The 20,748-nt window shown below is 42.0% G+C and overlaps 2 protein-coding genes across 4 annotated transcripts in view; one reads left to right on the plus strand and one right to left on the minus strand.

Annotated features, from left to right (window-relative positions):
• The window catches only part of TUBGCP4 (tubulin gamma complex component 4), a 31,932-nt gene extending 24,645 nt beyond the window's left edge, over nucleotides 1–7,287 (minus strand). The window contains exons 1-2 of one of the 2 annotated variants that reach the window (XM_019725372.2): nucleotides 6,931–7,287; nucleotides 2,316–2,444 (exon numbers count right to left, since the gene is read on the minus strand). In XM_019725372.2, the coding sequence (XP_019580931.1) occupies nucleotides 2,316–2,444; nucleotides 6,931–7,008 (207 nt within the window). In that variant the 5' untranslated portion in view covers nucleotides 7,009–7,287. The remainder of the gene's footprint in view (nucleotides 1–2,315; nucleotides 2,445–6,930) is intronic. The other variant, XM_019725371.2, reaches the window with a different exon arrangement.
• Nucleotides 7,288–8,455: 1,168 nt separating this feature from the next.
• Nucleotides 8,456–19,051, plus strand: ZSCAN29 (zinc finger and SCAN domain containing 29). Of its 2 annotated transcripts, XM_019725368.2 has the most exons (5): nucleotides 8,456–8,773; nucleotides 9,257–9,461; nucleotides 11,189–11,884; nucleotides 13,417–13,887; nucleotides 15,735–19,051. In XM_019725368.2, the coding sequence occupies exons 1-5, from the start codon at nucleotides 8,456–8,458 to the stop codon at nucleotides 16,601–16,603; spliced, it is 2,559 nt and encodes an 852-aa protein (XP_019580927.2). In that variant the 3' UTR covers nucleotides 16,604–19,051. The 2 variants fall into 2 exon arrangements, with proteins under 2 accessions (XP_019580927.2, XP_019580928.2); XM_019725369.2 differs by lacking the exon at nucleotides 9,257–9,461 and having other exon boundaries at nucleotides 8,459–8,773.
• The last annotated feature ends 1,697 nt before the right edge of the window (nucleotides 19,052–20,748 follow it).

A 20,748-nucleotide genomic window follows, 5' to 3' on the forward strand; every position in this document is an offset into this window, starting at 1 on the left:
AGTCAGTGGAGATTTTTCTACAACTCAGTTTTATAACTTCCAGCTTAAATCCTTTTGGTAGCTTCCCACTGCCTCAAAATAATACCTAAACTCCCCTACATAGTATACGATGACTTTTGCATTCTGGCCCTTACCCTCTCTTCAAAATTATCTTTCACTGTTTCCAACTTCACATCCTCATGTTCCAACTACCCACAGTTCACCAAATGTGCTTTGCTTCTATTTCTCACCCCCATGAATTTGGATGTGCTCTGCTTATAACTGTGCACTCATCCTTGTGCACAGTTCCTGCAGGACCCAGATACTCTTCCTGCAGGACCCAACTCAAGCATGTCTTCCCTGCAAAGCCCTCCCTAACTCTCCCTAGGAAACTGACAGCTTCCCCCTTTGCTGCTTTCATAGCGTCTCTATTTAGTGCTGGAATTGTACTTTTGTTTATTTGTCCCCCTCACTAGACCAAGAGCTTCAGGAAGCAAGGGCCCACATTTTATTAGTCTTTGTATTTCAGCTCCTAATACAGTTCTTTGAACAGAGGGTAAATATTTACTGAATAAATAAAATGACTTCAACATCCCTTCTCCTGCCTGGCATGGCAATTCATCTGAACATGAATGAATCTGATAGTCAACATGGGGAGTCATGAGACCCTCACCAAGAGACAAATATGGCTCGTCTTTCAGGAAACCTGTAATTTTTTGTAAGAGCTTCTTCCGTAGTTTTATATAGGGAACTGTGGTTAACAGTTGACTAGAGGCCACAATGACTAGCCTCTCTGGCTGTGTACTGATTTGGGTGATCAGGCTCTGGTGGTGGTAGATACAGTAACAGAATTCAGCAACAAATGTGGTAGGAAGCTCGGGCTCGGGGGTTACAAGGCATAGGGTAGCCAGAGGATGCTGCAAAGGATACTAATAGTTCCTGCAGATAAATGCTTACAGCTGTAATAAGAATAACATGGGCATAGGGTGAAATAGAGTAGATCGGCGTACAACCAATTTTGTTTTATTCTTGTGTCATTCCAGAGAAATGAATGTCTTCATTTATCACATAATGAAAGAGAAAATGAGTATGCTTTTTACTTTTCCAAAAAAAGAGGTACTACAGATATCTTTAGAATTTGGGAAAGTAAGAATTCACATATTATATAAGATGAAATCCATAGTCACAAGAATATAGAGCATATTTTTTTCTTTTAGGTGTTATATACAAAAAATTAAAATTAGAGGCCTTTTCATCTATATTAATATACATACAGGTTCCAAGTTTGATAATTAAGTGTGCCCTCAATGTGATTTCATAGCAACCTGGCATTGATTAGACTTTAAACTCCTGTTTAGCTTATGTATTTTCTCTGCAATAAAATCAGTTTGAGTGAACCAGAATCCCTGTCCCAGAGATGAAAACATAAGGCATTATCCTCCAACTCCTTTGCCCCATAGATGACCCCTACAGGCCTGACAACCAATTTGTGTAATGGGACAGAAGGTACTGACTGCATTGTTTCAGAAAAGCATCCTTCCTCTTCCTTTCTAGAAGTCCCCGTCTTTCTCCTCTACCAGAATAATTCTTTCAACTAGGAAAGTCATCACTGAATCAGAGTCACACAATTCGGCAATCTTTTTGCTTACCACCAACAGAACTGCAGACAATTAAAAATAAAGAGAACTTTAAAATTGCTCTTAAAAAATTTTGAGTGCTTACTATGTACCAGGCATTTTGCATGTTTAATCCTCACAACTCTATGAGATAGGTACTATCTACTATCCCCCTTTTATAGATAAGGAAACTAAGCCTTAGTTATCGAGCATTAGGTTATAGTCACGCACTCTACGGCCAGTGAGTGACAGAGAGGGACACAAATCCTTGACCTCTACACTACACTGACTTCCAATTAAGTCATGTAATGGATAATATTTATTAAATGCTTACCATGTTCCAAGAACATCCTCTGGTTTAACTCAACGTGACTAAGGTAATTAGAAGTAGAACAGCAAAGGAATTTGAGATAATGCTTCATGTTTTCACCTCTGGAAATGGAACTCTGATCCAGCTCAAACTAATTTAATTCACGTCTCCTAAAACTCAGGTGAAGCATATTTTCTTACACCAATTTGCCGAAATTAGTCCCCTATGTATATGTTCTCCTTGTGTGGGAATTTTCCCCTGGTGTCACCTGGCCTTCACTTGAAAAAATTCCAGTGATGAGAAATTCGTAACTTCCTGTGGCTCATTTCACACAAATTACCAGTGGATTCACTGACAGCTTGGCATAGCTCCTGTCCTCTGGATGTACATTCCTGGGAACAGGAAACTACCTGTTGCTGCACATGGCCTGTGTACTGTTCAATGAACTCGGTGAAGCGAATGTAGTCTGTGCCAAGCCGACAGAGTCGATTCAGGACGCTGGTTTCACTGGGATGGAGAAATGGGAAGTCCTGTGACACCTGCAGGAGAGGAACCAGGCTAAAATCACTGATGCCTGCGATTCGCTGCACACCCGTCTGAGGTGCTTCAAGTGCTTTGTGCTATTTATCGTTTCCCTTCTCAAGATGCCCATTTAAAACTGGTAAGTTCTGGATAACAAAAGTATTATTATTATTATTATTATTTTAGAGGCAGATTTGATTGTCGTCTTATTTTACATAGATTTCAGGTGTACAATTCTGTATTACATCATCTATAAATCCCATTGTGTGTTCACCACCCGGAGTCAGTTCTCCTTCCATCACAAAAGTATTTTCAAACCACTGCAAAGGTGCTGTTCCCCATCCCTGACTTAATTAGTTCTTTATTGAAATAGGTTGCAACACATGGTAGAGAATTGAAACAATACAAAATGGTGTACATTAAATATAAGTCAACTTCCCCAGAGGCAGCTACTGTTACCTGTCTCTTATACAGTATTTCAGGGATGGTCTATAAGGATATGGGGGTTTTGACCTGGTTGCAACAAAGTCCCTTTAGCAAAGTTTCTTTACCAAACTCCAGACATATTCTTAGGATTTACAAAGTCTCTATGAGATTTTAAATTGTTTTCATGTCAGTAAAAATGTAAAATAAATGTAGCATACTATAATCTGTCAAAGTACCTTTTAACTAGACATATACATTTCGTATCCGTATTTTCATTTCTATCTTTAATTTAAATGATGGCCAAATGATAGCCTAATATGCTATATAAAGGTTTCACAGCAGTTCAACTAGAAAATAGTAAGAGACTGTATTCATTCAACCAAAGTTCTTTTTTTTAATGTGGCAAAATATACATAAAAGTTATCATTTTAGCCATTTTTAATTCATTTGCTGCAATGTTCTGATATATCCGAATGAATATTCCCATCCACTGACTGCGGTGTTTGAGTTTACTCCACGAGCTCAAAACAACTTTTCTTTCCCTCTACTGCAGAGTTCGAGTATACATGCATAAAATATTCAAAATACTTTTTATTTTTTTGTGGAATTTCGACACATTTTGAAAAAAACACTTGAAATCAATTAATGCAGTGAAAGGATTAAATGTACAGTTCTTGGGATTAAGTACATTCACATTGTTGTTCAACCATCACCACCATCTGTCTCCAGAACATTTTCATCTTCCCAAACTGAAGCTCTGTACCCATTGTACAGTGATTTCTCATTCTCCCTCCCCACAGTCTCTGTCACCACCCTTCTATTTCTGTCTCTATGAATCTGATTACTCAAAGTACCTCAAATAAGTGGAATCATACAATATTTGTACTTAGTGACTGGCTTATTTCACTTAGGACAGTGTTTCCAAGGTTCATCCACGTTGTAGCATATGTTAGAATTTCTTTCCTTTTTAAGATGGAAAGATATTCCATTGCAGGTATATGCCATATTTTGTTTATCCATTCACCTGTCCATGGATACCTGAGTTGCTTCTACCTTTTGGCTACTGTGAATAATGCTATTATGAACATGGGTGTACAAATATCTGTTCAAGTCCCTGCTTTCACTTCTTTTAGTATATATATACCCAGAAGAGAAACTGCTGGATCATTTGGTAATTCTATGTTAATTTTTTGAGGAATCACCATACCGTTTCCTGCAGGGGCTGCACCATTTTATAGTCCCACCAGCAAAGCAAAAGGGTTCTAATTTCTCCACAACCTCACCAACACTTATTATTTTCTGTTTTTTTGTTTTGTTTTGTTTTGTTCGTTTTTTTGAATAATAGCCATCCTAAAAGGTATGAAGTGGTATCTCATTGTGCTTTTGATTAGCATTTCCCTAATGATTACTGATATTGATCATCTTTTCATTTGTTTATTGGCCACTATATATCTTCGTTGGAGAATCAACCAATTTACTTATCCCAGGCACTGTGTTAACGTTCTGAAATTAAATATTGAACAAAATCAGATATAGTTGCTACCCCCAAAGAGCTTAGCATATTGCATATTCATATTGTGAGTATTGTATTTTGTGGATGCCATCTTTATATGACAGTAAATGTGGTAATAAATAGGTAAAGAAGAGTTTTTCTGTTTCTGAGTCCATAATAATTTGATTAGGAATCCCCTTAATGTAGATTTTAATAACACAATGATAACCATATCCACAAATTAATAACTCAGAGGCATCATGACGTAGTGCTTAAGAACCTGGTCTTTGGAGCCAGGCTGTCTGGGTTTGAATCCCTGAGTTGCCTCTTACTTGCTTGAAATCTTAGGCAGATTTCAATACTTCTCTATGCCTCAGTTTTCATATCTATAAAGCAGAGATAATAATTGTGAGGATTAAATAAGTTATGCCATGTACATCACATGTGCCAAGTACATAACAAGTGTTCAATATATGTAAGCAATAGTTTTATTATTGGGACAGCTCTACCCAGTTAGCCAGTGATACTCCCATTAAAACTGGCATTTTGAGCAGTGCTTTCCGGCACAGTTTTAGAAAAGCTGAAGGTCTAGTTATTCTATAACAGCAAACAATACCTTGAAGTTATTGATATCATTTGGTGTAATCTAGTTATATGAACAGGCATTCTCTGCATTACAGTTACTGAAGTCAAAACAGAAAATATAAAGCCAGACCTGTGTAAAAGTCATTAAACTATTAAATTCAATGTTGGTGATTTAGTTTCAGCAAAACAACAGTATAAGTCACATTATATCAGTGGTTCTCAATCAGGGCCAATTTTGCCCCCCAAGGGAAATTTCGTAATGGCTGGAGATATTTTTGGTTGCCGCAACTCAAGGGGTATCACTGGCCTCTAGTGAGCAGAGGCCATGGATGCTGCTAAACATCCTACAGTGCACAGGAGAGCCCTCCACAACAGAGAATTATCCTGTCCAAAATGTCAATAGTGCCAGTGTTAATGTGAATTGATAAGTGTGGTAGTTTTGCTTACTTTGTAAAAATATTTGGTTTTATAGCTTTCATGAGAGCAATATGCTTGAGTTTATACTTAGCTTAATATGTATACATATTCTATATGACAATAAAATGATTTTTATCAACATTGGGCATTCATGACAATTTTCCCCTTTATTCAATGTGAAAACCACTGCTCTGCAGAAAGTATGCAATATTTGCTGGTTTTGGTGGCTTTTTTTTACACAAATATCTACTCTGTGGGACAAACTGTGCCAGGTGCTTCTGGGACATCCATGAGGACCACTGTGGTCTTTGCCTCGACGGGCAATCTGTGCATGAAAGACTAGGACGAGGTGACAACAATAAATAATATGACTTGTGGTTAAGTCCTCTAAGGGAAAAAAACAAGTTGCTGTGATAGACAATAATGGCATAGGGGAGGACACTGAAAGACATGGTCAGAGAAAGTTTTTCTGAGGTGACTTTAAAGCTGAGACCCTGAGGAAAATAGCTGATGGAAACTTTTTTATAAGAAAGGAAGGCAGCTATCTTTTCTATATTGTTATTTCTTTTTACTTCAGATCGTAAAGCACACACACATACTTCCTGAACATTTTCCTCCTATATGCCTGGCATTGTGCTAGTTTTACAGGGGAAAATAAATAACAATAGGAATCTGTTTGGTTTACAGGTTTTATAGACTAAAAATATAATTTTTCTGCTCTTCCCCAGCCTATTCTGCCAAGTCTCATATGAAGAGGCATGACTGTCATCAGACAGAGCTAGGTACAACTCTTGCCATTACCAGGACTAGCCACCAACCATCAAGTCCTCTGAGCTTCAGTTTGCTCATTTGTAAACTAGGGCTAACAATACCTAGTTACTAACTTATCCAGAGGATTAGATAACATTACTGGAGGCAGAAGTACAAGAGTAGTTCAGATACTGGCGCCTGACAGACCTGGGTTCAAGGCCAAGCTTGCTAATTACTATCTGTGTGGAGGTAGATGGTTATGAAGATTAAATGAGATAATGCATCTAGTACCCAGCTCTTCCTCCTCATGCATTCCTGGTTACAGGAAGGCCCCCTTCCAAGTTCTCCTATTGCGCAAATTTCCTGAGAAATGATCATGAGGGAAATATACTCATTCATTTTTTTGCATGCAACAAAATTGGCTGAAACTTTACTGTGTGTTAACCTCTGGTCTAGCTTTCAAAACTCAATTTAAAACAGTGCAAGCGAGAAAATGGGAGAAAGTGCCTCCTTCACTTTTACATCCAGTTGCCCAGCAACTCGCTCAAACAACTCAACTTGAAGCGGGATTCGGGGCTCCCTCTCTCCCTCCCCGCAGGCGGGGTCATTCTGGGTCTGCCCTCCGTTTCCCAGCCTAAGCCCAGCCTTCTCAAGGTGTTACGTCAGCCGTAGGCCCCTCGGGGCACTGCCCTCCAGTTACCTGAGCAGGGCCATTCCCCCCGCCCCTCGGCCCTGCAAGGCCCGCCCCCTCAGTCCCTCAGAATTGCCCCACGTTTTAGCTCAGGTCTACCCATTCAGCTTCCGTCAGTTTCCGCGTTCTGAGTCGGACAGACCTGAAGGCCGCTCCGCTTGTTCCAGGTGAAAATGGACCCTGGGTACCCGCTCAGAGCCAAGAGCAGTTCGTGGATCATTCCCACGCCGGATCTCGAGTCCCTGTATACGTCGCTCTCTCCTCCAGCGCCTCTCCAGGCGACCACGGAGTCGAATGCTCCCTTCGGGAAACGCGCACAGGGTTTTGGGACCTACGGTTCCTCCTGAATCTACCCGCCGCGACTGATGCGGGAGGAGCGGACAGGGAGCGGGGAAGGGGTCCGCGCGCCGCGTCCCGGAAGTGCGCCGCGCTCTGCTGGGTTCCCCGTTAGCTGCAGCCCCGGCTCCGCGGGAGAGTCCTGGTAGCTGCGCTTGCGCATGCGCCCTCAGCGCCTGAGTCACCCACTCGGACTTCCGGTTTTGGAGCTGGACTGAGGCTGGAGAGCCGGCCCTGGGGCCGACCCCGGGTGGGTGAGGCTGGCCCGCGGGCATAGATGCGAGTGGGTTGAGGGACAGCCCTAGAGGGAGACACTCCCGGGGGTGGACCGGAAGGTGCTCTCAGAGCGCCTTAGCCGGGTTGGGGGCCTCTGGAGGGGACTGCACGACGGCTCTGAGAGTGACCTGGCCGGAGGGAGCGAAGACAAAGAGGCCGGAACCCCGCACCAGCCGCTCCTAGAGCTGAGCTCCGCGCCCGCTAACCTCGCAGCACTCGGATCTTCCGGCCAGCACCCGAGCTCGTCCTCAGGAGACCCATTACTACTGCCCCCTCAGAATCCTCCTCTCCACCAACTCAGTGCGCCTCTCCCCAAGCCCACCCGGCCCTCGCGTCAGAAGCCAAAACCAACTCCTCCCAGTGCGCGAGGTCTCCCGTCAGTAGTTCCCGAATGTTTGCTGAGCGGTTACTTCTGCTGTGAGGGAAAACAAAGACCAGAGATTCAGTACTTGATTTTTGTCTGGGGTGAGAATTGCCAGTTGTGGAGTCCGAGGGGGCAGGGCGGACGTAGAGGGCCTCGGGAAGCACTGCGGAGGTACTGGGTGAGGTCACCTGCGACCCGCTGGACCCAGGCTTTTTGTTGCCTTGAACACGATGGTGACTTGCCTTTAGATCCTCTGAGCTCCAGGTTTCCCATATGGTTCAGACTCACTATGCAACATTGGTTAAGGGAGCTAAATGGGATCAGATTTGGGGGAGGTGGAAGAGGAGCAGACAACTCTTTGCTGCTTCCCCGGGCTCCCCTGGGAAGTGGCCCAGAAATGCAGCTTTTGAAAGGTTTCTCTCCATGCTCAGTTTTGGCTTGCTGTCCTGGAGTTGATGATACCTCAGATGGCCACATGGAGCATATATATGGAAAGTCGGGCCAGCTCTGGCAAGACTTTAGACATATGAGTATATTCCTTCTGATAGTGCCATCTCTCTCTACCCTAGGAGGCCACTCTTCTTACAGAGAGAGAGACTCATCTGCAGGTGATTCTCCAAAGACATGGGAAGATAGGTGTAAGCCCTGGAACCCAGACCCTTAAGTGGAGGGAAGCTGCTTTCTGCTGTGAATGATGGCCAAACCCACTCTGAGAGGAAATGGCACTAACTCGGAGACCTTCCGACAGCGCTTCAGGAAATTTCATTACCAGGAGGTAGCTGGGCCCCGTGAGGCTTTCAGCCAACTCTGGGAACTTTGCTGTCGGTGGCTAAGGCCGGAGGTGCGCACCAAGGAGCAGATTATAGAATTGTTGGTGCTAGAGCAGTTCCTGACCATCTTACCTGGGGAGATCCAGAAGTGGGTACAGGAGCAATGTCCAGAAAGTGGAGAAGAGGCTGTGGCTCTGGTGGAAGATTTAGAAAGAGAGCCTGGAAGACCTGGACGTTCGGTGAGAAGGGAGGGGGAATTCAGAAGTGTGTGAACTGGGCTGGGGCAAGGATACAGGGCCAAACTAAGGTATAGACAGATTTACAGAGGGGCATAATCTCCTGTGGTGATGCTTATACTTCTGATCCTGGAACAGGTAACTTTCAGACACAGATTATCTAGAGAGGCTACTTGGGTGTACCTTGCTACCCTGTTATAATGAATTGTTCATAGTTTCATAGTTTTTTTACTTAATATGGAAGAAAGTGGATTTATTTTTTTAGCTTATAGTTGGGTTTACTATTTTGATCTTTTCCTTCCGGAGTTCCGGCTGCTCTAAGCTAACAGTAATAGAATAAGAATGACCCTTGTTCACTATTAACATCCCCCACCCAATCCTAGCCATGTCCCAAAAGGAAGGTCTCTTTTGGGGTATTAAATAATCTCCTCTGGGAATGCCCCTTATTATGACCTTGCAGTGACAATTAATGGGGGTTGTTTCTAGGTCACAGTCTCTGTGAAGGGGCAGGAAGTGCGCTTGGAGAAGATGACACCCCTGAAATCATCACGAGAGTTATTAAGTGTTCGGCAGGAGTCAGTGGAACCTCAGCCCAGGGGTGTACCCAAGAAAGAGAGGGCAAGAAGCCCAGACCTGGGACCACAGGAGCAGATGAACCCAAAGGAGAAGCTCAGACCTTTTCAAAGGAGCGGTGAGGAGTAGATTCATATGGGAAGATAGGGTGCCATTCTAAATTGGGAAGTAGGGTTGGGAATAGTGAGTGGGAAAGGGATTTCAAGAATGAGTGAAAATTGTAGAGTATGCAGTTTTTGGGGACCTCCTGAAGGCATGTAGTCTCATATTTCCTCTTTTGATAAGTCTGCCAGAGGATGGTTCCCTAGTTTTTATCAGAACTTGGAACTATTTTATTTCCTCTTGGTAATGATGCTAGGTCAGTATTTTCTAGGTAAAAATTATTTTCTATACTTGAAGGTATATCTTTTAGTCATTTTCCTTCTCCAAAATAAACTATTTGTTTCTTTAAACTTTTCGCCAGAAGCTCCATTATTCAGACATACTGTTTTTGTTACTCTCCCTTGGAAACTTTTAAGTTCTCCAAATATGTTAATTGTAGAGAACTAAATTAGATATATTATCCCAGTGAGGGTCTGGTAGGTTGAGGCAGAGTAAGCATTTTACTTCAAAATTTCACTATATTTTCTTTCCGAGTAGCTCGACGAATTAGATGATTATTGTTCACCTGGTAACTCCCAGGACTCGCGTAGCCGTCCCCACTGTCTTTGTGCCTAGTGCCTCTTCTTGTACATGATTGCGTAGAGCTCGTTCTTCTTCTTTGTACTCTGTTGAACTTCAAATTGTATGTTTTTTACTTTGATCATTTCTTTAACTTATTGAGGTTGTTCTGAATTCTGATCTTATCGGCCAGAACACTAGCCTTCTCAGCCAGTTTGGTAATGGTCTGTTTAGTCACTCAGATGCATTCCCTCAACCACACACACACAGACTTGCAGAATTAATCAGTTTTTGAACACCTATCATGTTCTCAACACCTTGCAGGGTATTCTGCAATAAGAAAAGATGCCTATCCTCAAAGAGCTTACAATATGATTGAGAACTAAACAACAAATATAAATATGCACTGAACTGTACTGAAACAATGTCAAACAATGGTTTGTCACTCAACTGCGTAATAGAGGTTTGGCAGAGTGGGAGATGAGGGAGGGCTGTAGGGAAGGCTTCAAGGGGGCTTTGGCCAATACAGCTTCTTGAAGTGGGTTAAATTGGGATAGGGGAAGATTCTGATATGGACAGTGCATAGTGGGCACTCAGGTTAAGGTTCAGCAATATAGTACGTATGTGAGCTGAGGAAGCAAGAGCCTGGAGTTAGGTGTCACAGTGACTGCTGCCGTTATCTGGCTGTGAGAAGGTAAGACTTGAATGGTGGCAGTAGGAATACGGAGAAACCTTTAGAACTTAGTGACTGAGTGTGAAGGAAACAGATGGGCTGAAGACCATCTTCCCTCTGTTCCCCTCCCCCTTGAAATCGCTCTGAGTTTAGTTCTCTAGCCCCAAGTGGAGAACTACAGGAGACAGGAGGTGACTGTTCCCAGCAGGGCTAGGACCTGCCTACAGGTGGTCAGGAGGGCTAGGGAGCAACTTGGAACAGAATTACCTGCTCTGAACATACCAACAGAACCTTTTCCTCTCTTGCCACCCTGCTTTGGAAAATAAAATAGTTCTCATTTTTCGGTTTCATGTATTTTTCCCATTCTTCAACCCATTGAACTTTCTGAAAATATTTCCTTAGACACTTTCTTTATAAGTCTCTTGGGTAAAAAAAGGCAGGTCTGAACTCAAGGGATGTTTTTTATGATCAGTCCAAACTATGATATCCTTTGTTTGCTTCCCTGCAAGCAGGATTTCCATTTCCTAAATCCGGTGTGGTCTCCAGGTTGGAGCGAGGAGAGCCTTGGATCCCAGATGTAGGCTCCAAGGAAAAGGAACTGCCAAGAGGCAGTCACACAGGAGACAGACGAATGCATGCTGATCTGTTACCATCCAGGAGAGAGAGAAGCTGGGTGGAACAGGATCCCTGGGGCTTTGAGGATGAGAAGGTGGCCGGTGTGCACTGGGGCTATGAAGAGACCAGAACTCTCCTTGCAATTCTCAGTCAGAATGAATTTTATGAGGCTCTCCGAAACTGTCATCGAAACAGCCAAGTATATGGGGCTGTAGCTGAGCGGCTCCGGGAGTATGGCTTCCTCCGGACTCTGGAACAGTGTCGGACTAAGTTCAAAGGTCTCCAGAAGAGCTATCGGAAAGTCAAGAGTGGCCAACCACCGGAGACCTGCCCTTTCTTTGAAGAGATGGAAGCCCTGATGAGTGCTCAGGTCATTGCCCTGCCCCGCAGTGGCCCGGAAGAGGCAGCCTGTCACTCCGGCCTGGCGGGCAGTGATGCTGAGACGGAGGAGCCAGGGCAAGGGAGCTGGCAGCATGAGGAGGGAGCAGAAGAGGCCGTGGCTGACGAGTCTGACAGCGATGAAACGGGCCAGGAGGCCACGGCCCAGGACCCCAACAACTCCACTGCACCTGTCCTTTTCCGAAGCCCAAGTGGTAAGCAGCTTTTGTGCTTGGGGTTTGGGGATTAGACTCTACGAGTTATGAGACTGGATGTGGAGTCAGGAAGCTGAATGTCACCTGCCAACTTTATCACTTAAATAGAGAACAAAGAGGCACTTCTCAGATCTGTGTGTATTTCATTCTCCTGTGGGAAAGTCACTGAGATAATAGTAAATAGGGAATCATTTTAGGTATTTTAAAGAAATAGTCAGAAAATTTAAGACAGTCCTGAAAAGGAATATTATTCCTTCCGTTTCTTTACTATTTTTTCCTGATTATAAAAATCACTGAAGGATGAGAAAAACTTGGCACTATTTTATCTTTAAGGAGAACTAACATTCATTGAACAGCTTATATGCACTGGTGCTTATCTTTTACTGCCCCAAATCTCAAGTTAGTTTATGTGTTCCTTTTTACTTAGAATAGCATAGTGAGACTGCCCAAAGTTGGGAAAACATTTTCTGAGTCTCCTTTATGAGATTCGCAACACACACTGGAATTTTAAGAGGACTGAGAAATCCTGCAGCAAGAAATCTTGTTTAACACTCTATACTGAAATACTATTTGCCTGTGGAAGAGTTTTGTTAAGTATCATTTATTACTGTTGTACTTTCTACAACCATGTTGTTATGGAAAGGGCACGAAAGTATGAGTCAGGTGGCTTTGTTTTGAATTCTGACCACTAAACAGGTGAGCGCGCCCTTGGCCAGTTATCTGACCATTTCAGTTTGTTTCCTGAACTGTAAAATGGGGCATGGCAGCAGTACCACATCTCTAAAGTTGCACTTCCACTGTAAACAGTGATCTTTTCCTTTCATTTTTTATTATGTGATGTTACTTTAGTTCTGTTCTAGTCTTCTCCTATCTTCTTTTCCCTTTCTTTATTCTTTTTCCTTTTTTGTAACGGAGATAAATGTAGGTAAATTACAAATATGGCACCTGTGCTACCTGCTATGATTTTCATGATCTTTTGTTTTCTTTTCATCCTTTTCCACGGCTTTTTCTCTGTCCTCCGATTCTTCCCCCTTCTCCTTTACTTGCAGTGAGTGGAGGATAATGGAAGCAGTGTTATCTTCAGCTGGCTCTCAAGTGAGAGAAAGACTCTGAATCTCCCTTCCCTCTGCCTTGGGTACCTTCAGGGAGCAGAGTGTATCATCATCCTGATGAAGTAATGCCCACATGGGGCCTGCAGCACGGGCATGTGGTCAGGCCGGGAGATGCTATTCCTTCCTCTTTCTGGCTTCTGCCAGTCCTTCTCTCCTAACGATAAAGTGCATGACTAACAGGTCCTTATCTTGTACCCTTTCAGGTCTTTGCTGCTGTTGGGCTCGTTTTTTTGAGATTGTGGCAAGTGAAGAAGGGTCATAATAGGAATTAGGCAGCAGTGTGATTTTAAAAGAGACTGTTCCTTTGGGTTTTGAGTCATTCTTTGGGAAACTTCCATGATGCAGATGACAGGACTGAGGTATTGAGACTCTTACAAAACCCTGGATTAAGTGGTGCTGAAATTTCTTTTCTGGTGGCAGGTGTACACTGGGGCTATGAAGAGACAAAGACGTATCTTGCAATTCTTAGTGAGACTCAGTTTTACGAAGCCCTCCGGAACTGTCACCGCAACAGCCAATTATATGGAGCCGTGGCTGAGCGGTTATGGGAATATGGCTTCCTGCGGACACCAGAGCAGTGTCGGACCAAGTTTAAAAGCCTACAAACCAGCTATCGGAAAGTCAAGAATGGCCAAGCCCCAGAGACCTGTCCCTTCTTCGAAGAAATGGATGCTTTGGTGAGTGCCCGGGTTGTTGCCCTACCTAGTGATGGCCAGGAAGAGGACACAGCCTCTTGCCCCATGCAGGAGGCCAGTGAGGCTGAAGCTGAGAAGCAAGCGGAGGAGGCAGAAGAGGCCACAGAAGAAGATTCTGAGGATGATGAAGAGGATACTGAGCTACCCCCGGGGGCTGTCATGACCCGTGCTCCAGTCTTATTCCAGAGCCCCAGTGGTAAGATCCTTTTACTTCTTAAGGTTTAAATAGCAAAGGAGAGGCAGTGGGATTTAGGAGAAAAATCAGATTGAAGACCAGGAGAACTGGCGTCCACACCCAGCTCTCATGGATTCTTCTTGTGACCACCTATCTCTTCTCCATGCTCCGTCTACTAAAGCAGCTCAGTGAAGGGATATAAATTATTCACCGGTCTCCTCACACTACAGTATCAATCCTAGATGGTTGCAAACTTTGTAAATTTGCTATCATCTACATGTGAGCTGCCAGGTTTCTTGGCCGTTTGCCTAGCAAGGAATCTGAAAGCTAACATTTCCCAAGTAGCATGTCATGTACCCTTAAGAGGATGAACCTGATTTTAAAAGTTCATTCTCATTTATGTTTGTTCTTCTAGTTTCAGCTTGTATACGAGCTGTGTGTCTGCTTTATTAATATATATGAAAAGGTGGTAACCTCTTTTCTTCAGACACACTTATGCAAAAGTCTGAGATTTCTGAGGAAATTGACCCTTTGATTTTTAGCTGCTGTATAAGGCGAAATTTTTTTCAATATGTCTTCCCTCCTTGTGGGAAGAATTCTGACTTTGGAGTCATACATGTATATGTACACATATGTGAATCTGGACTCTTGTTTATTAGCTGAGTGACTTACAGCAAGTTATTTAACCCTGTAAGTTTACTTATCTATGAAGACCTACCTCAAAAAGTTGATGTAAATGAGGTACCATGGTGAAGCACCTCGTACAATGTTTGGGCACACAGAAAGTACTCAATAAATAGTTTTCTTTTCCAAAAGTTCTTTAGGTCAACATTCTTTAAGGGTGTTCCACGGAGCATCAGTTCCATGGGGGTATTAGTATGTTCCACTAAATAATGGCTTCTAGGTTTAGGAAATGCTAAATACTCATGGAAGCTCACAAAACACACTCACATATTTGAGGTGCTAAGATTTCATTTAACCTGATGAACCTCTATTTCATGGGGCATCTCTTAGGACTGCACTTCTAGGCAGAAATACTGCTTTAGGGGTATATATACAGGATGACACTTAGCATTCTTTTGCTCTCAGATTTAGTCCAGGAAATTTGAGATGCAGAGTTTATCTGAAATATCTGAAAATTCTGCAAATGCAAACTGAAAATTTGCAAGTACCTGCAAATTCACACAGCCTAGGCCCAGGAAGCCCGGCATATGGTTCTTAGAAGAATATTAAAAACTTAGCTTGGGCATTAGAATAAGTGCTTTTGGAACATTCAGTGATTATTTTTCCATAGGCACAGAGAATGTTTTAGTGAGACATTTCCTAGCAAAGTTCTTCTCTCAGAAGGCCTTTCATTTTTTGAAAGACAAGAAGTATTTTTCTACCCTGTTTTTATTCTCAACATATATTGGAATTTGAGCAGAAGGGGACTCATTCATGTAGCTAGCTTCCCAAAGCTTTCCTGGCAGTCCCTTCAAATCCCTTTAATAACTGGCAAAGAACATAAACCAGAATAGCATGCTAGGCCCACGTGAGGCAAAATACAGTATTAGAAAGTGTCTTTCCTGTATAAACATGGTGATAGTTTTAAATCTGGTAGGTTTTTCTTATTATACTGACAAGATTTTCTGAAGATCCCGGGCATCCAGGAAGAGTTAAAAGAATATACTAATCAGCCCTATGTAGATGAGAGGCATATGATAGGTTACCAAGTAGTAAAGTAAAACTGGAATTTTAATAGATGGTAGTTATTTGGGATCTAAAGTGCCCTAATTTTTATCTTTAATCATCTAATGTAATACTTGCTTTACCCTGGCAAATAATAATTGTGGAAATGGATAACTTTTAAAATTCTATTCTCACATCAGGTTTTGAGGCTGGATTTGAGAATGAAGAGAATCTAAAACGGGATATTTCTGAGGAAGTACAACTACATAGGACATTACTTGCAAGGTCTGAAAGGAAAATTCCCCGGTATCTTAATCAGGATAAAGACAGTGAGAGTGAATATAGATCAGGAAGACAGTGGGAAAGGACCCCAGGGGAGAGAAGAGGAAAACCGACACTCCCAGAAAGGAGTTTAGGTAAAGTTCTAAGTCATCAGAGACCTTACTTGGGAGAGAGGCCCTATAAATATCTCAGATATGGCAAAAGCTTTGGTCCAAACTCCCACGTTATGCATCAGATATCCCACCAAGTGGAAAACCCATATAAATGTGCTGATTGTGGGAAAAGTTTCAGTCGGAGTGCACGCCTCATTAGACACCGGAGAATCCACACTGGAGAGAAACCTTATAAATGTCTTGACTGTGGGAAAAGTTTCCGTGACAGTTCAAATTTCATCACCCATAGGAGAATCCACACAGGAGAGAAACCGTATCAATGCACTGAGTGTGGAAAACGTTTCAATCAGAGCTCAAGCCTTATAATTCACCAGAGAACCCACACAGGAGAAAAGCCCTATCAATGTGAAGAGTGTGGGAAAAGTTTTAATAACAGTTCTCATTTTAGTGCACATCGAAGGATACACACAGGAGAAAGACCCCATGTGTGTCCTGACTGTGGAAAGAGTTTCAGTAAGAGTTCTGACTTACGTGCACATCACAGAACACACACAGGAGAGAAACCTTATGGGTGTCATGACTGTGGCAAGTGCTTCAGCAAAAGCTCTGCTCTGAATAAGCACAGAGAAATCCATACACGAGAAAAGCTTCTGACACAGTCAGCGCCTAAGTAAGCCTCTGGGAATCTATAAAGAAGAGTCTCAATAAATGTATTGAAATTGTTTGAAAAAGTCTTCCAATATAGTGAGATCCATCTCCTGTGCCCAACTAGTTTAGGAAATATCCTAGGATATACCCCACTGTTTATTCCTGTTTCTCTTGGATCTAAAGTCAAATTCCCAAGGCAGTTGTCTTACGAATGAAAGGAATATTTCAGTCCCTCTCCATGCCTGCATCTGAACTGACAGATAACATCGTTCCCTTTCAGTGCCCATGTTGTTACCTTAACATAGAGAGGACATAGTAGTAGATCCTATGAATCTGATATGTATCCTACCGAACTCATCCTGTTATTCAGCTGCATTTTGACTGGAAAAACCCATCACAGCATTTTAGGGAGAAGTTGTGACATTTCTCATTGAGTGGGCCTAGCTCTTTATATAGTAATGGAAATGCAAAAAAAGAATGACTCTTCCTGCGCCCAGAATGACATACAGATGGTCCCCAATTTAAGATGGTTCAACTTTGTTATGGTGCAAATGCGATACGCATTCAGTAAAAACTGGTTAGGCTAAGCTATAATGCAAACGACTTATAATACATTTAACTTATGATGGGCTTATCTGGACATAACCCCATCGTAAGTCAAGGAGAATCTGTACATGTCAGGCACACTCTTCATTTACCTTAATGGAGAGTTTAAGTCCATCCTAGTTCTGACCTATGAATCTTGTCAAGAACCTAGGTGTTCTATATGGGGAAACAATGTAAACCTTGTATAAATACTGAGGTATGAACCCTAGATTTCTTAGTATCTTCCAAGCCCTAGAAGATTTGGAATAGAATACTATCTTTTCTGCATCTAATTTGATTGTTTTATGTTCCATCTCTGAATTTTATCTGTCCCTTGTGGTCCAGAAGCCCAAAGAGCAAGCTAGCTGGATGTGGTGATAGGGAAAGCAGTTAAAGCTGCCAGTAGGGAACTGTCCCTATTCCACACACTTCAAACACCTCTCTAGTGTTAGACACTCCTTGGGTGCTCAATGCTAACCTACAATGAGCAGAAGCCACTGCCACATTCCCAAGGATTGGGACAAGAGACCATTTTGTGCCAACATGTGTTTAATAGCAAGGAGCACGCAGATTATCTTTGGTCAGTGGAGTTGCCAATACTCACACACTTGCACGTGCATATATTCAAGTACGAGTATACATCTAGTTTATAAAGCAGCTCTTTAAACAGTGTAATTCTGATCTTTATAATCAAATAGTATTGAATTAATTGCCCATATGTTCACAGTACTATGATGAGCCCTGTACAGCACAAGTTCAACAGTCCTGTCCTTACAATCTAAACACTGACGTGGACAAATAATAAGTACATGTGTATGGTTGCAACAGTTTTAGAGAAATCTAGAAAGCTAGGCAGTAACACTGCATAAATGTTAAGGTCTAATGCATTAAAATTGTCAGAAAAATCTGGGAGGTATTCTCTTTATTCAGCAAGGCTTCATGAAGCAAGAAGTCTTGAAAGGAGGGAAGGTTAGTAGGTAAACTTTCCAGAATTAATCACAAAAAGTGCGGAGTGGGTGAAAAACTGGAATATTGGGGAACAAGTTGTTTAGTGCCGATGGAGCAGAGGGCAAAGGAGAGACTTTAAGGTAGGTTAGACAAAGCTTGGAGCAGCACAAAATTTGAGGAACAGTATGATATGGGCTGTGCTGGAGGCAGAGAAAGAATCACCTTAGCTTTTCAAAACACAGAGTGCCAGAAGCAGATCAAGAGGTGGTGCTGTGTTGTATTTATTGATAAGGAAACAGCTGGCTGGTACTGGAGAAGAAGAATGAGTAGTTTTAGGGGACTGGCTCCTATGGGAGACAAAGGTCAGAAACCAGTATCTTGAGAAGATACTTTGATAGGCGGGTCTGGAAAGAGGAATACGAGCAGATGGCCAGGGCCTGGGATAAGTAGCTATTTCACATTCACATTTAATTAGCGTCCTGTAGCTAGAATGAGATCTAGGAGCAGAGTGGGGAGATGGAATATTCTATAATTCATAGCTTACTGTGTTTGATGAGAGGTTAATTAGGGTTCTGGTGTTGAGGGATCCTAGTACGAAGAATCTAACATTAGGAATTAAAGGGAGATATTTCAATTACTTTGCCTAAGCAGGCAGGAAGATATAAGAAACACCAGTATAAAGCTATGCTTCAGGATCTGAGATGCTTTAGGAAGTGTGCTATAATGTGTTTTAAAAATGAGAGATTACTGTTTTTACTATATCTATGTATAGTCTTGTGGAAAAGCACTGGGTGAGATATCAACAGATAAGAATTCTGGTGCAAATGTCTTGTGTGTAAGTCAACCTGCCTCCGATTCCCTTTCTATAAAGCAGAATAATGTTTACACCTTCATCTGCCTCTCAGGGATACCATGTTAATAAAAATTATGTCTGTAAAGTACTCAGTGTTTCTTCAGGTGTTTTTGTTTGTTTTTTAATATGCATGTGAAATTATAATTAACTTGTTGCTGGTAGGAAAGATAAATCTTTACCTGCTTTTTTTTGGGCTCCCTGTGTGGGGTTACTAGACATAACCCTGTCTGAATCTTTATATTCTAGGCTCAGAAACAGATTAGAATGCAGTAAAAGAGACATTAGAATGAAAATCCTGTCTTGGTATCTGTATCCATATCCATTAGGACCCATCATAACTGAGCATGGAGAATGAGTCTTATTTTAAAAGGTCCAGTCCTCCAACCTCCAGATGAAGAGAATGCAAAACAGGAACGGGGCAAAGGCAAACTCTCCTCCTGGAGAAAACCCAGCTCACTTCAAACTAGCTCACAGACCATTACTACCCAAGCTGCCATTCTGACGATGGAGGAGCCAAGAAATAATAGTCTTCAAACATTCTAAGAAAGAGAAACTAAGCCCACTGTGGGGAGAGCAAGAGGATCTATATACCCCTCCCCTTTTAATGCCTGTAAGACCTTTGTTAGGATAGCCTGGGTGGCCTGTGCAGCAAAGGAAGCAAGAATGTATCAGCGGGAGCTGGACAGGCATATCTGTTCTCATCAGTTGTTTCTCTAGTGCTGCTCTTTTTCTTTATTTTCCTCATGCTGTCATTCTTCCTTTTATTGCTTGTGCTCTACGGCCAATGTTGTAGAACTTAGTAACACTTACATATACGCTCTGTGTTGCTCCCATTTCTCTTTAACTGTAATCTGAGTTAGAAGCTGAGTCTTGTCAACCCTATACAGAACTATTTTTATGGTGACCAGTTAGGGAAGATGAGATATGAATGTAAAGATGGATCAATTCTCTCCCCATTATTCAATTCAAAATCTAAAATGACAACTTTACTCCTATGTACTCAAACAGCTATCCAGTAAGATGCATGTCTTAAACTTCTGACATATAAATTATGAGTATTCTCTGACGTCATGGTGCTTAAAGTAACAGATGTTATATGGAGATATTTTCATTTAAATTCCTCTACTGTGCTTCCCCGTAAATAAGACCTAGCCGGACAATCAGCTCTAATGCATCTTTTGCAGCAAAAATTAATACAAGACCCAGTTTTATTTTATTATAATATAAGACCGGGTAATGTGATGTGATGTGATGTGATATAATAAATTAATATAATACCACATGGTATATAAATATAATGTAATATAATTAATGTAATATAAAATAAAATATAAGACCGGGTCTTATATTAATTTTTGCTCAAAAGACACATTAGAGCTGACTGTCCGGCTACGTCTTATTTTTGGGTAAACACGGTAACACCCACCATGGGGCTCTTTCAGAAACAAAACTTTGAAACAAAACTGGAAGTCAGATTAAAGGCTGGAAATAGAGGCCTAAATAAAGTAGCCTAGAGCTCAAGAAGCATCTGGCCGTATAGCTCCATTATGGTCAAAATAAGAGAAAGGTAAGGTAGGAACATTTAAAAACACTTGATTCCAGGGAAATTAATCATGAGAAGGGCAAAGCCAGATCTCAGCAGTTAGCTTTCTCTGTTACTAGAGTTACCTAAAGTAGATTAACTCTGACTACTGGATATTCACAAAAATCCATGATACGCAGTAGAGCCTAGAGCTAACAGTTTTAGGGAGTACTTAAGGGAAAGGAGTCTGATTAAAGTAAGCC

This window comes from Rhinolophus sinicus, linkage group LG03 (genome assembly GCF_036562045.2).
Source record: "Rhinolophus sinicus isolate RSC01 linkage group LG03, ASM3656204v1, whole genome shotgun sequence".
Taxonomy (NCBI): domain Eukaryota; kingdom Metazoa; phylum Chordata; class Mammalia; order Chiroptera; family Rhinolophidae; genus Rhinolophus; species Rhinolophus sinicus.

What these genes read in the sequence shown, in the direction of transcription:
- ZSCAN29 (XM_019725368.2), top strand. Translation starts at nt 8,456, where the DNA reads ATGATGGCCAAACCCACTCTGAGAGGAAATGGCACTAACTCGGAGACC. An exon ending in CAGACCTTTTCAAAGGAGCG is followed by an intron (nt 9,462 to 11,188) that starts GTGAGGAGTAGA and finishes CCCTGCAAGCAG; the next exon opens with GATTTCCATTTCCTAAATCC. An exon ending in CTTATTCCAGAGCCCCAGTG is followed by an intron (nt 13,888 to 15,734) that starts GTAAGATCCTTT and finishes TTCTCACATCAG; the next exon opens with GTTTTGAGGCTGGATTTGAG.